This window comes from Branchiostoma lanceolatum, chromosome 9, assembly GCF_035083965.1.
Source record: "Branchiostoma lanceolatum isolate klBraLanc5 chromosome 9, klBraLanc5.hap2, whole genome shotgun sequence".
NCBI classification, from domain to species: Eukaryota; Metazoa; Chordata; class Leptocardii; order Amphioxiformes; family Branchiostomatidae; genus Branchiostoma; species Branchiostoma lanceolatum.
Window position 1 is genome coordinate 10,222,636 of NC_089730.1, and position 16,017 is coordinate 10,238,652.

The following is a 16,017-nucleotide window of genomic DNA, read 5'->3' on the forward strand; positions in this document are numbered from 1 at the left end:
TTTATAAATATAACATTTTATATGACACATTACATCTTAGCCAGTTTTATCATTACTGAAGTATCAAAATCAGTATCATAGCTATTTAGTATATTCATTTACTTCCTTCATATGTACATATTAGAAGAATATAAATAATGATGTATCATTTTATCCCCTTGAAGTTAGTGGTTCACCCCAAATGTCAACATTCACGTTTAGGGTTTTGTCAAAGATCGCGGAAGTTGTCGCTTAAAACTCCACTGCTGCCAATTTTTGCCATGTCTGAGGCCTTGTTGTATATTAGTTATCAAAATCATATGTTTTATGATATAATTGTTGTCCTATATTCGGCAGATGGTCCGTAGAACTGGATACAAGGTGCTTAAATCTGGACCGCCCCTCGACTTCCGCTTGAACAGGTCAAAGTGCAACCTGTCGTTTCCGCCACAACAGAACCAAAACATGTCTGTGGTGAAGAGAAGTTTGTTGAAATAACCGGGTAAGAATGTGGTTATGTTTGAAATTTTGCGTCAGGGGATCAACGTTGTGACTCTAGATCACCGTGCTGTGTTGTATTGAACTGGAGGTAAGTTACACGTTTGTACAGGTGTGTCGGTTCAGCTTTGAGACAGAATTTAGAGTGGCACCTGTCAAATTTGTTAGAAACGTAAACATTATGATTTCATTCATACTTAGTAGTTTTCTTTCCCACGTGCATTTTATGTTGTTTCTACGACATGTTGTAATTAGTTCTAGCAAGATCTGTGCTTGGTGATCATGTAAGACATGGGGGTAAGTGGAAAACCCTGTATAGGTACCCGTACCCGTATAGGTACCCGTATAGGTATACCGGTATAACCCATTTGGGGCCCCAACAAGCCAGGAAACACGCTATGACGGCTGCCATATGGGGCACCCAGAACGGCTGTTTTTTTACGGTCTCCACATTGATATAAGACACAAACAGTTGACTATACTCGGTCAGAAAATAGCTGAACAATCATATTTTATGATCTTTTGATTTCTATGAAGGACGGAGTTTTGGAAAATACCGAATTTGCGAAGTTTGTACGGAGCGCCTGTCAGAACGTCTGAGACCTTTCAACTAAACCCGTTCTGAAGAGAAATAGAAAAAACAAACAACTATCAACCTTTCCGCTTTTCATTATCTTCAGATGCAATACTCATGATCTGTTTGGTTGGAGCTGCCAGTAAACCTGCGTAAAACCTACAGGAAACGCCCGGTTCTCGATGCACGGAACTAGCCGCTTAGACGGAAAGTAACCACTTATTACAACACAAACATTACGGCCATTCGGCGTGATTTGTCTGAATATGCTGTGCTCGGTCTCTGTCTTTAAAATCAAAAGATCGTAAAATATGATTGTTCAGCTATTTTCTGACCGAGTATAGTCAACTGTGTCTTATATCAATGTGAAGACCGTAAGAAAACAGCCGTTCTGGGTGCCCCATATGGCGGCCGTCATAGCGTGTTTCCTGGCTTGTTGGGGCCCCAAATGGGGTATACCGGTATACCTATACGGGTAACTATACGGGTACGGGTACCTATACAGGGTTTTCCCCTTACCCAAAACATGTAACGTTAATTAAGATAGAAGAACTTAAGAATTTTCCTAGGAAATTGAAAAGGGGTGGCAGGACTGCAATTTAACACGTGTTGTTGTTGGTGTTAGGAACATCTAAACAGAGACCCCAACCCCACCCACTTGATTGTATGAATAACATCCCCTGGACTACCCAACACTGACTCGAACATGAAAAAATATTCCTATGGAAGTCTAAATTATCAACCCAAGCCTTGCCTAACATTGATGGCTTCCCATTCATCAATGAAATCCCGTCAGTGTGGCCTAACAGGCTGGTTTGGTCTGCCTGTACTAGTCCATAGAATGATAGATGCCTACAAACTTTATTTTGTTAGCTTTGCAAATGACAATGCATGAAAAAAAGATATATGTCCAACAGCCCTATGACACTAACAGCCATCCTAGTTCATGATCAATCCTTAACATTAAAGCAAATGTGATATTTTTACAGGTAGTCTGGCAGTTTCATGGACACTCCAACAGATGGCGTTCTTCACATGGAGAGATTAAAAGATCTGCCAACTCATTGCTGACGTAGCCAGTAACCACAGAAACCATTTTGATGCAGTTGGAATGTAAGTGCCTTTAGATTGTCACCTCTAAGAACATTCACCAGCGCAAGCAAAGAGTAGTTTCGTTGATTATGCTTCCATGAATAGGAGGAAGACCGCGCCAGCCATCCCCAGTTCCATCCGCCGTCGTTACCAAGACACAAGTCTGCAGATATGGCAGGAGCAGCAGAACCTCGTCCTGCCCAAAAACTACCTGGAGAGGAGTCATACAGCCAGGTACAACGCCTACGGGAACAGCCAGACTGTCATTGTGAAGGATGCGAAGAACGTGCTGAAAACGGACGCAAAGTCAGAAACTGTGCAGTCGGCACTGTGTGTAGTGATGTGAGGACTTGTATTGTACAGCTGACTCCAGGGATATTGAAGTTGATGGTATAACATTATCATCGTGGTTCCTCATGTAGAGTGAGATGTTGTTAGCTTTCAGATGTGCTGCTATTCCACAACAGTTCATATGCTGTTGTATTTTGTATCGAAAAGTTGTCCATTTATAAATACTTGTATTTTAGATCAGGCTGTTAAGAAAGAGTTGCCATACTTTGAATTCCAGTTTCCACAATTAAACTTGTTACAAGTTGAAACCCATGAATATTTTCTTTCTTGTAAGAGTTTACTCTCTGCCATCAAAATTCATTTTTGCAAAATCCCTCCTAGCTGGCTGGTATGACTTGCATGTTGTTTTTGTGTGTTGTTTACCCCATAATTTTAACAAACAAGTGAGAATCACTGCAAGATAATTGTAGCAACCAACACAGGAACAACAGTGAAATACTTTTATTCTTTCTCTCTATTAAATAGAGGTCAATCAGCTGTTTGACATAGTGTTATCTTATGGTACACAAGGTACAGATTAACATCATGTGTACACAGTATGTACAGTCTTAGGGAAGCTACTTCATCTACAGGACTTTGGCATCATTGGTTTTATAAATACAACTGGCAGCCGGTACGTCACTGGATAAATAACTACAACAACAAGGCTCCCACACACACACAATCAGTACTGGCCACGACAACATCACAGTCTCTGGTAGGATATACAGGATTATATACATGACGTGGGTATTCACACTGATTTAGTGGCTGCTTATGCACAGGCAAGGTATCACATTGATATTACAAGAGGCTTCCAGGACTATACTAGGGGAAATACAAGCCTTCTATTTAGCATATCAAGTACAATTTGAGTTGTTACAACTTACAACACTAAAACATTAAGTGGGAATGTGGCAAACATGAGTGGTGCTTAACATATCGTGACAAAAAAGTTATCTAAAGTAGATCATGCTTTTATATAAATGTCTGGGTGAAAATGTACATGAATAGCTTGACTGAGGTTAGCTGATGCTGTGGCAGTGTGTGGCAATGGAAAGTGCAACATGCTTAGTGTGAAAGGTACATTTTGTTTCATGTTTGTTTGAGTCGGAGGGGACTATCAATTATGTATCTCATCCTATAAACAGGAATCTCTTTCACAAGGCAGTGTGCTATATTTTAAGGAAAAAGTGTGAAAAAATTGATTCTTACAAAGATTTCACAGGATAGGGATAAAAATTTAAAAAAAACAAGGAAACCTGGCAGTATAGAACTGAAGACTATATAGTAAGGAAATACTATTGCATCCTGCAGTGCATAATAAATGTTAATACAATGGACTAGTTAAGAGGGACTGAATGTAAACGAAGTGCTACAACCATCACCACTTAGGATTCAGGAACATCTGTGCAATATGGTCTGACAACTGCTTCACCACAAAGGACATAACATGTACACCTCTATTCATGTAAAAAAAAAGGTGTCCAATAATTTTTTTCTCGTTTTATCTGATTACATTTGAGCAGCAGCAGTACAACACCAGAGTGTGGGAAATCAGTTTAATATATTCTGTATCCATACGTCAGGCAGTAACAAGTTAGTCTCAAATTCATCACTGCCCTTGGTTAGTTCTAAACTTCTACAATGTAAGTCTCCACTCTCCAAATTCTAGTGTGAAATAAAAAGGATTAGACTAAACCTTAGTGCTATTCTGTGGCAGTGAATATGATGTAAAAATAACACATGTGCACTGAGATTTTCAACTTAAGCTTGTAACATATATCCAGGAGTAAATGAAACAACAAAGAAAAGCAGAAATTCAAGGGAGAATCAAACTTGAAGTTAATGGACTAACAACAAAGTTCATTGTATCTGTAGATGTCCGCCTTCACTTTTGTATGGTAGATGTATTACTGTCTTACTTGTGTACGATGTTTCATGACAGTAGAAATTCTGCTGCTGACAAAAATTCTTTATAACTCTAGTGTGCCAGATAACTATACAATGCAATAATCTACATATCATCATTAATGCAGTTACAAAGACATTACAGCAGGAGTGTAAATATAATGAAGAACATATAAACAAATCTCATAAGGGACAGCCACACAGTTTTATACACCATAACAACATCAGCAGCCAAGGAATATGACAAAGAAAGGTGTTTAGAGACGTACAAGGATAATGCCCTATCTTTAGATTTCAACAAGAAAATACACATATAAATGAATATCACTTCATTCAACAATGATGTGCAGTTACAGTTCTTACAGTCCAACAGAAGCATTGGAAAAATCTCTTTATTACAGGGTGGATCTGAAGATCCAACTTCTGGCAGTGGTCGGTCTTGCCATGTCCAGGCAAGAAAGGCATGATGCCACACTCTTACCAAAACAAGAGTACTGTACATCACTTCTTATAACACTACTTGGGGCTGTTGAACATATCCAGGCAGAGTGATGAATGACAACAACATTTGAAGCCTGCAACCAAGGTGTGATTTGTCCAGTGTGTGCAGCACGTTGGGGAAGTCTAAAGGATGCATGTTACAAACATGCAACTTTGAGCAGGATTCTTGCAGTTTAGACAGCTCAGGAGTCACACCAGATATGGAAGTGCACCTTTCTAAATCATCTCCAGCACCTGTAAAAGGTAAACTCAGTCGTAAACATCAGTTAAAGGAAAAAAAGACAAGACGGCAAATGACAAAAGGACATCTATACCTAAAGTTGATACTTCTATAAAGAAAATACATTTCCCCTTACGCAAAGATATGATACTTACTTTGATTGTACCCTGACTATTGGCAGCAACGACAACATTAGAATTCTGAAATGGATAAGGTGAAAAAATGCTATTAGCAAAAACCTGGAAAGAGAAATGGACAAAAATATCACTTGCACTGATGACAATTTACTGATGAAAAAAAACGAGACAGCAAAAAGCTTTGTATGGATGACTTTATTCCAGTTAACAGTACAACTGAGCTAGACCTACCCCTTTGAAGCAAACAGCACTGACAAATTCATTGGCATCTTCTTCCTTCTTCTCTTTGTCCTGATAAAATGATGAAAACAAGGATAGCATTAAGCGCTGCATCACATTTACATGAGTTTACAAGGTATCAACAAAGAGTTTTTAAAAAACCTAAGAGATTCAAAGTTGGGACAAAAATAAAATGATTTATGAATTTATGACTGAAAGAATCAGAAGTAACAGCTACTCACCAAAACACTTCTGACAGTGTCGAATTTGAAGGTGATGAGTTGTTTGGACAAGCCTTTGTAGTACACATATAAGGAGTTGTTCTCACTCCCTGTGAGAAACAACAATCAGGCAGTTTGTTACACACACTGTGGTGTTCATCAGGTTGTTACACACACTGTACATGCTCAACAGTGAACTCATATGCAGCTTAGTGTTGCCATCTAGTGGTCTATATCAGTACTGCATACCACCTACATTGTAATACATCCTGCATCTTACACATTTTCACCACTACATGTAATTCTCTGTTGAGTATTCAACAAATTACACAAAGCCTCTAATTAAATCAAGCCTGAAATACATATTCATCATTCTTAGCTACCTGAGTAGAACTGTACAATGACAATGAAAACCAGACATGAACTTGTCAAAAAAATTAACTGCAAATAATCCACCACACTAAAACCGATGAAGCTGTGTCATCATATATTCATGTCACATACAAATCAAGCTGAACTACTGGAATATGTCAGAAAATCCCAATCCCCAGTGAATGGAGTGACAGAAAGGACTTATACTAACCACATGCAACATAGTCCCCATTGGACGCCAGGCCGACAAAGTTCTTTTCGTTAATGTGTCCCTGGAAGGTGCGTGTGCAGTGGGACTGGCTGACGTGCCAGAGCTTTAACTGACTGTCTGTGGACCTGAAGGGAGATGATGTTACAAAAACATGTGTCCCAGGCATTGTCAGCAGCGTTATATAATGGTTATCAACTGCCTCTTTGGACCAAAGGTCTGGAGTTCCAATCCTGACCCAAGCATCAGAGATTACAACAAGTATGTTTTATACCCCATTACTGGTAAGTCAATGTCTACAAGTGAAGAGATATTGATCATTGCATCATTGTTACATCAACATTCAGCAATCTGCACCAAATCAGAGTGCTTGCTAAGGGTTCACACATCAAGGTAAAATGGGGTCCGTCAGATTTGTATGACTGGTACGTGTACATGAAGACATGCTACATGTACATAAAGACCCATCTCAGGGAGGGTAAAACTTACGCTGAAACAATTTCTTGTGAGTTGACAAACTTGGCGTATGACACAGCCTTCCTATGTCCCTTCAGCACATTCAGGGCTTGCCTTGTGTTCCTCAGGTCATAGTAATGCACACAGTGATCTGCCAAAGAAATATGCATCAATAAAATACTGAGCTAGACAAGTTATAGCTTGTCTTTAATGGATCTCAAATCTCAGGTGCAATGTTAAAAGGATTAAGTATTCACAAATCTGCACAATGCATATCATTGGTGGGACAGTTTATAACTGCAAGTGATAGAAAACATTGTCAGCATTACTAGTCTACCCACCTGCAGACCCAAAGGCTATGTGGAACCTGCTATTGGGGTTGAACTTGACACAGCACACGTTGGCCTTGGCCTCCAGACAAGCCACAGAGTGCTCCATGTTGGTTGCCCAGAGTTTCACTACAATGGAGGGAGAGAAGTGGTTACAGCTCACTAAAAAGTGGACAGGAAATAAAGTGTACCGAAGTGATCTAGAAAACCATTAGGAAGTCAAAATTGTCCAATATAACAGCTATAACCACATCTCTGATAATACCCAATTACATTGTAATAGAACAATCAGACATATTCAACTCACTCATATAGAAGTTGAAATAGAGTAGGGGAGTGGGTGAAGTAAACTAGGAAAACAGCGATTCTGTCTTGATTCAGGCTTAAGATATTTTTTCTGGATCAGCAATTTCTGCACTTCAACTTCAACTTAGATTACCCCCAGATGACCCCACGAAGGGCAAGGTAGGGGGAAATTAAGTGCAAATGCATCAAGTGCAAACTTCACGAGTTAATGAGAACACAGTGCCAGAATGTTCCGGCTTCTGCTACTCATCATTTCAAATTCCCAGCGACAGACGTTCCTAAGAGGGCTGTTAGAGGGACTTCATCAAATAACAGCCATTTGCAAGATATGGCAGAGTTAGAGAGTAGAGATCTATAAGTAGGCAAGGAGATTTTAGCCAGCAGTAAGTGATCTTAACTTCAATTTGCAACCAGAGTCAAGAATCTTTTTTTCACAAAAGTACCTCACTTGATTTTAAATTCAAGGAGATTTTAGGAAGGTAATGGGTACATTTGAGAAGTACTTCATATCCGTAATAAGTGTCTTGAGTAGCCCTCGAGCCGAAATATTCACACTAATCCACAGCGACTCGAGATTTTAGAAACCTCATCAGTGGATAGGCTTTTGAAAAATGGCAGGAAAGAGGTTGGAGTGCGTAAAACATTTGTCACCTTTGGCGTCGTCAGACCCTGATGCCAGGAGTTTGGGGTCCACATGGTTGAAGTCCACACTCCAGCATCTCTTCTCATGCTCCTGCAACAATGGAAAAAAATTAGACCTCCCAAAATCTCAACCATCCACTATTTCATGGATACTGTTGTGGCATATTGTACAGAGTGAACCATCTCATATACAAGACAGACAAATGAATGCATCTAAATTCCCAAATTCAATCTTGTCACCAATTCAACATATGTAGCAAGGAGTAAAATGTCATACAAGAATAACTGCATTTATCTCACCTGAAACATTCTACTTTTCGTTGCCATAAAGGCATCCCATAGGGTGACAGTGCCTTCATAGTCACTACTGGCCAACATGCCTTTGTGGTAGGAGCTCCAACATACACAGCTGGAACAAAATCATCATCACAGCTTTAGATTAGTCTTCTCCAAATACAAATACTGTGTGCAACATCCCACCACCAGTTACAATTATACCATACTGCAACAATGAAGTTGGTACGCACATACAATACCATTGTTTCACAGGTAGTCTCAAAACTGTTTTATAGAAATGCAGAAGGTAAAATAATCCCAGGCACCTGATTTTGGAGTTACACGCCATTTCACTGCAGGGGTAGTGTATGTCCACTGCATCCCGTATTACTGTCCCATATTCAAACACCTGGTGGTTCAAAGGGAACAGGGTGTTGCTACCTTGGCATGTCACATCAAGTGCAAACCTCTTTCACTCTACAACCTTTATTACAATTTATAGGTCTGGACTGCTTGCAAAAATCTTCAACATACAAATGTAGTTTTTCCTAGATAAATCTTTCAGTACCTAAACTACTTCTGGACAGTTAACTAGTTCTTACAAGTTTCCTCAAGCCCCAAATACAGTAGATTTGCCAATTACCATATTGTCACCTTGTCTTGAATTTCTTACCTTTATTTTCTTGGTAACCCCCGCTATTGCAAAATATTCATTGTCCCTATCAAATTCAATGCTGAAACAAAAGAAACCCATGTTAATCAATTGATCTTCACATCTTTTAATATCATGGATGTATGTTTTTTTAATGTATCAATGCCATGATAGCTTGCTCAATGGGCCTCTCTTTTTCTCTTTTGAGGGGGGAGGGCACTTCTTTCCATATCTTCTCAGTACAAAAGAAGTTTACTCATGTGGCTATAATTTCTATGTAGTCCCCTGTGACTGAAGATAACAAACTGCTCATGGGTCAACATAGGCTGAGTGGTTCAATGTATAACCACGTAATTGTTTTTTTGTTGTCTGACAAACCCATTTTTGAGATCTAACAAAAAGACAGATTCCCAAACACATACATGAAACCAGACTGGACGAGAATGTTTCTACCATGAAAATAAGCATATACCTGGAGACCACGTCCTGTTGTGAGCTTGAAAACAGGTTATTTCTAGCATGAGTGTTGGTAAGTTATTTGTGCACAAAATGGGTTGCAACTGTCCTAACATTACTCAGCAGCCCTTCCTATTGACTGACTTATGTAATTACAAACAAGTACGTCATCTCTTGCCTTACAGCTATTCACAAATGCAGGGCTCAAAATACTATTTGCTGCCTACAATATGCTACATGTACATGCAATAACAATAATCAAAATTACCTGCACAAGGCAAATTCTACCTGTACCTGCACCTATTATTCTTAGTTTTACATTCCACAGGCAGTGAAAACCAGTAAAGCAAACAAAAATCTTTCTAGGCTCAAACATCCAGTGCAGATTTGGTGCAGTTACATATCAGAAACACCTAGTAGACATAACTCTAATTTTACCTGCATATGCAGGTGGTATTTCAAGCCCTGCATATGTGAATACACAATATGACATTCCAGTGTCTGCCATGCACAGAGGGCCCCTCACAATATAAGATATACATGTATAAAGGAACAGAGAAGATCACAAAATAAAGCAATTAATATTTCAAAAATCCTAAAACAGAAGAACAAAATAAACAGCATATGGAATTGTGATTGTATATAATATAATAGAAAGATAAAACTTTCAGGGATTTAGGATTAAGAACTCAAAAGCATGTCTTAGTAAGTGAGTGACGATAAAGTAAGGTATAAGATAACATGATGAGTACCTGGAGACTATACTGGAGCCGTTGTAGATGTCGCTGGCATAACTGAGGGTTGCCAGTGGTCTGAAGCCGCTGTACTTGGTGAACTTAGTCAGGCTGTCTGTGAACTCACACAGACTGTCTGCAGAGTGGGTCTCAGCTTTGGGTAGGAGCAACAAGGCAAAAATCTTTGATACAACATAGATGTAGTCTAGCAGCAAGCTGGTGTTTTTAACCTATACCTTACATTCTATAGCAAAAAAATCCGATCAAATTTTGAACATTGAAACCCTCTGAAACCTCTTTTTCACACATCATCAGAAGCAAATTCAATTTAATATTGTTACAATACGTCGTTGAATGTGTCCTTTTAAGCTTAAGAAAATATTCTTCATGTCATAATGTTCAGATGTTTTCGACAAACGGCCCATCCCAACAAGCAAATTTCCATCCTGGAGCGGACACAACAGCCCTAGATCCAATGAAAGTTCTAGAACAGTTACTGTTACAGACTTTAATCGATCTGAGAAACAACCTGTCTTACCCTTCAGCAAGATTAATAGGCTTGCCATATTTTTGACATTGTTGAAAAACAGTTATAACAATAAAGCCCTCAGGAGACCAATTGGTGCCTCAGAAGCAGGTGAAATCATATCTGACTTACTCTGTCCAAATTCTTTTAATCTGATGCTGAAGTAGCACTTCTCCAGGTCATCAAAGTGCTGGTCCAGTCTAGTCCTCCTACTGGCCAGTGTGGAGTTTAACCAATGATATCTGCTTACCTGAATTGTGAAATTAGAGAACATATTACAATACTTTTAACATTTAGCTCTTTCAAAAAACAACATCTTCCATGGTTGACATAACTTTACCTATGTGTTAATGAAGTACTAGTATACTGATAAAAATTTCAAGTTTCTGCAGTAATTCAGTATAAAACAGGCATGCTATGAGCACAGACACGGGTACATGTATATTGTGATCATTAATGCACAGTTTAATCACAGACTCAACCCAGTCTTACGTTTTTGCTGACATTGAAGCCTTCAGAAGGACTGTCCGTTCTCCCTTCTGTCTTGACAGGGACTAAGCTGGTACTGGATGTGTCAGAGCTGTGAAAGAAAAGTAAATTGTGCATTTAAAAGAATGGTAATAAAACACACAGGGTATTGACCACAAGCCATTGCAGGGTAGGAGGGTTATCAAAATTGGGAAAAAAAGGACAGTAAACCACTTGCCTGTCAATGTTTCATTTACTGTGCAGATAGTCAAATTCTACTGCTTAATCCATTACACTTTGGGGTCATCTTATACAACAAGGAACTAAATTCCTTAGGTCACATTTCATTACAGAAACACCATCTTTGAATCTGGTATCTACTTGATATCAACTTAGCCTAGAAAAACTACACGTGTATATCATTTTTGTATATCCATTGTATCTTACCTTGTCGCCTGAGATGGTGGGTCATGGCCATTCAATACCCTGGACATGTCCTGCATTAGGAAAATGTCATGTTACATTCAACAGTCATGTGATATCTTCTACATGTATTTAGCTGCTGTTGATTCCTTTCAAAATGCACTCCGAAGATAAAGATAATTAACCCACACTTCCTTGTGCTTAAATACATGTATTATTGTTGGTAATCCCTTTCTGTGCTGCTAACCCAACAGGTTTTTTTTTTATTCCTCTTAACTGTACTTACTGTATCACATACCACCTTCCCGAAATAGGTCATTTACGACTTCATTATGTCACCATGGCAATAATAAAAGCCTCAGTAGCAGATGGCTCTTATGTCATAATCTTGTATTCCAGTAGCCATGCAAAACAATTAAAAAATCTAGGACAAGGTCCATTCAAATGCTTGCTACATGTAGATTCCCAAGATGGCATACAATGTATTTCGTTTACAATTTTTCAGAGGCCTAATTATCCTTTTCATGACAAATAACTGAGTTGCGCTCAATATAATTACAATAGTTTGTGGTATTTAAGCATTTTCCTGGAGCACCAATGTGGTTGAATATCTGATTATGCCAAACCAGGTTATTGCTCCTAATTACTGGTAGTAGGCCCAAGTGACCCAATTTCCACGGAAAGAACCCTCCAGGGCCCTACAAATGCAAGGCTTTGATTTGGTTTCCTCCCCTGAAGAGAGAGACACAGTTTTGTATTCTGAGTCAATATTCTGTCAATCAGCTTCCAGGCAAATAACTCACTGATTACAGATGGACACAGCATAGCCCATGGCCTACGTTTCTATACCAAGTCCTTTCTTACCAGTATGCTGATTTTGTTAAAGAACAACTACGTGTATTTCTTGGTATGTCCCATTTCTCAGATGGTCATGGTCCTAACTAGGAGTATGATTTCTTTACAATGTATGTGATGCAGTCATAGCTCACAAATGTATCATTACTATTACATAGTACATATCTATTAAGTGCTTGTGATATCACCAGTTTTTAAGGTATGGTACTTACCAAGCTTGTGTGTTGATACTTGCTTTGATGGGTTGACATCATGTCCTGTAGGGAGGTATAGTGAAAAGCATCACCACTGTTAACACCAATGTCAGTCATTTTCACATCTACATGTATCAGGTTGTGGTATGACATATAGGACAAAACATGCAGTGACAAAAACAATCTTATTTCTTGATAATATATCATTTCAATGCATTTGCAAGGCTGGACCAAAAAGTTTCCTTTGGTGTGAATAATAGTAACCCAAATAATGGATTGTAAGTAGTGAAAAACAAATTCAATCATGTTGTCAGTGTGGGATTGGTAAAAGACACACATAGACTCATACTAGTAACCTCAATAAGCCGAAACTTAAGAATGTACAGCTAACTTCAATGTCTTCTGTCTATCTTGAGACTGTACAGAAAAGAATAGACATGTCTGAAGTCAGATGTTACAGAGAAAGCTAGACCCAAGGCCACGCATTCAGAAAAACCCAGACAATCAACCAACTACTAAATGGCCACATTCTTTACTGTAGTTGAAAGGTCCCTGGATCAAAAATAGAAGCAACTTCAGTCAGCAATTTAGCTGCTGTCACGAGTCAACTACTTCTATACAACACTGCACAATAAGCTTGCTGTTGATAATTTCTCATTGAAGGGTTTTCTTTCCAAGAAAAATCAATGCCGGTCTAGAGTTATGCAAGGGCATTCCCCTTCAGTAGAGTACTTCTGAGGACAACAGTGTTACATGCCATGCCCTTATGCTATCCACTGGTTGGTTGATTTTGTACCTGAAATGACATCTAAGTCTAAGAAAAAACTTTGAGTATGAAAATATATGCACATAAAAACAAGAATTCAAATTCTGAAATCAACTAAACTATATGGATGCGAGACTCCCAATCTCTAAAATATCTATCGTGTGGGGATAGATATTTTAGAGATTGGGGGTCTGGCATCCTGGCTACTAAGCATAAAGCTCACAAGAGAATTTTCAAACACATTTTCACCAACAGAGGACTATGCAGACAATATCTTACAATCTGAGAGAAACACAAAAGAACTTGGCTGAATTCAAGATCAAGGTCTTTATCTATTCTGGGATTTGTCACTTCTCTGGTATCTAATGGATGGTGATATTCATACCCTTTAGAATACTAGAACATGGCAAGGCCAGTGATTTCATGACAGCTACTTGCTACGACCACTTAGTAAGAACAACTAACAGAGCAAATGACAGAACATAACAGTTCTGTACTGTAAAAGATTCATTGATCTTTACCAGCCCAATTTTTCTAGTAGGCAACAAAGTGTATCGAAAGCTCATAAGAGCTGCATGAATCTGAATAATATGAAAGCAACACTCGACTTATTTTGAGATCAAAGTGCAGTGGTGTTGTATGAACAAAGACAATACAAAATTTGGTATCGTTCAACACAACCGTATTCACCAAGTTTCCTTAAGGTCTTGTGTTCATCTGTAACGCTAACTTGCATACACCTATCCCTTTTTCACATAACAACAATCTATACTTAGACTCTCAGTCCTCTCAGACTTAAATTGGTAACCTTTGGGATAAACAGAACAAGACCCCTGTACTGATGGCAAGGTCTCAACTTACTTTGAAAAGCAAATACAGAAAAAGCACGAGCTGCTTTTGAAGTTGGAAAGACACTGGGAATGGGGTATTGTACTTAACTTAAAGCCCCATATAGCAAGCTGTTTAATGAACACTCGGTAAATTTCATGTCAATAGAAAAAAAGGCAATACCAAGCACACTACAGTGTCTTTATTTCTGAGATAACTTCTATAATTAGATATTTGCCTTCAAAGTTGATCGTCCAACTTTCCAGCAATCTTCCACACTCAAAATCTTCTATTCAGTACTTTTAAATGTATGTAACACTCACCTGTACTCTCTGCATGTCCTGGTCTAATACTGAGACCTCTCCCATCAGCTTATCGAGTTGCTGGACAAAGTGCAGAGGGAGATAAGAGAAGTACCAATTAATCTAAAACAGGGAATCCATATAGAACAGCCAGGGTAATCACAGGAAGATCCCCAGAGCTTTTCCCTCTGCTAAAAATGCACAACATGTTTGTGACTCCCTTCATGAATGTCTGAAAGGAAAGAACAACAGGGACGTCTAGAATCGAAATTACTTTGTACACTGTACCTATATCTGGGTCGCTCTGACAGGCGTAGCGAGGGAGATAGGATTTCAGAACAAAGTATGCCAGCTTCAAAGAGTCTCTCATCTCCAAGCATGCGCCAGAAAGATGATGGTTTGACATTGACGTCTGGGACACCAGGATTAAGATCTGGCAAAACACATCAAAGTAGAGGGGAATGTTTTGTGTGAATAGCTTACCTCTTGTTTTCTTCTTCTTGCATGTTGAAGGAATTCTTTTAATATTTGATTCTGTGCCGCTATGGAGTCCTATGGGAAAAGCAAGAAAAGGCGACATATGAACAATCCATATTTTTTCCATATCCGCAAACCACAGCCAATCTGATCTAAAATCATAAACTAGAGTCTGATAGAGATAACTCACAGCTTCTAGTCTTGTTTTCTTCTGATAGAGGACTTCCAGCATGAGGTTGACATCTGTGATGTCCAGGTTGTCATCCTCATGAGACAAGAGTTCCTGGAATTCTGTCAGCTTCATCCCATTCTGTGGTACAAACAGGAGGAGGAGGAGGAATACAGATGGGGTTTGTGTAAGAAGGACTGTGGCAATTTATGCCTCTATCTTCTATCACAGTGTATGTCAAGATTTATGCTTCCACATTTCCCAACAGCCAGCAAGGACATACAACTCAGTAAAATTGGTTTCATCAGACAAATATCATAAATGGATCATAAATCTACATAACCCACTATGCATATATATTGCACAATCAGTCAACCTTACAAGTACAATACCATAATACTAATACAAAGTAATAGAGACATGACAATACCCTAGTTTGACTGTGTAATGTGATCAAAGTATGACATCAATAAATGACTCGGGTCAGCACTTACAGGTTGATCCAGCTTGACTCTTTTTCTTTCTTCCAGTCTCTGTCGATGCTTCAAGATCAATTCATTTACTAGTACAAGAAGATACAAGAAGTATCACCATAAGCGTTTTTACAAATACAACCACGGATATTCCTCCAATCAACTTGTGGACTACCAGGTAAAATGGATCTACAATACAATTCATAAACCTACCTATAGTCATATATAGTGGCAGTACAATATGACCATGATAACAATTTCTTTCCTACATAATAGTATATCACCTACTGTATGTTTCTAGGAAAGATATCTCATTAAAAATACAATGTATCATGGGGTTTTGTTCATATTGAAATGCAGAGTAGGTGTGATTGTCTCACTCACTGTTTCCAGAGATTGCTTTCAATTTCTAAGTAAGATTCA

General features: G+C 38.7%; 1 protein-coding gene and 1 long non-coding RNA gene across 2 annotated transcripts in view; one reads left to right on the top strand and one right to left on the bottom strand.

Moving 5' to 3' along the window:
• The first annotated feature begins 189 nt into the window (after positions 1-189).
• On the top strand, positions 190-2,742 carry LOC136441172 (uncharacterized). Its single transcript, XR_010756860.1, has 2 exons — positions 190-568; positions 2,041-2,742. It is a non-coding gene; the product is annotated as an uncharacterized lncRNA (long non-coding RNA).
• Positions 2,743-2,920: 178 nt separating this feature from the next.
• LOC136441171 (E3 ubiquitin-protein ligase COP1-like) overlaps positions 2,921-16,017 on the bottom strand; it is a 28,042-nt gene continuing 14,945 nt past the window's right edge. Inside the window, exons 4-23 of the mRNA XM_066437297.1 lie at positions 15,616-15,683; positions 15,143-15,262; positions 14,959-15,027; positions 14,497-14,556; positions 12,598-12,642; positions 11,555-11,604; positions 11,132-11,219; positions 10,772-10,889; positions 10,132-10,267; positions 8,945-9,005; positions 8,598-8,680; positions 8,296-8,404; positions 8,005-8,086; positions 7,060-7,176; positions 6,752-6,869; positions 6,266-6,390; positions 5,704-5,792; positions 5,474-5,533; positions 5,261-5,305; positions 2,921-5,119 (exon numbers count right to left, since the gene is read on the bottom strand). Of these exons, the coding sequence (XP_066293394.1) occupies positions 5,102-5,119; positions 5,261-5,305; positions 5,474-5,533; positions 5,704-5,792; positions 6,266-6,390; positions 6,752-6,869; positions 7,060-7,176; positions 8,005-8,086; positions 8,296-8,404; positions 8,598-8,680; positions 8,945-9,005; positions 10,132-10,267; positions 10,772-10,889; positions 11,132-11,219; positions 11,555-11,604; positions 12,598-12,642; positions 14,497-14,556; positions 14,959-15,027; positions 15,143-15,262; positions 15,616-15,683 (1,661 nt within the window). The 3' untranslated portion in view covers positions 2,921-5,101. The remainder of the gene's footprint in view (positions 5,120-5,260; positions 5,306-5,473; positions 5,534-5,703; positions 5,793-6,265; positions 6,391-6,751; positions 6,870-7,059; positions 7,177-8,004; positions 8,087-8,295; positions 8,405-8,597; positions 8,681-8,944; positions 9,006-10,131; positions 10,268-10,771; positions 10,890-11,131; positions 11,220-11,554; positions 11,605-12,597; positions 12,643-14,496; positions 14,557-14,958; positions 15,028-15,142; positions 15,263-15,615; positions 15,684-16,017) is intronic.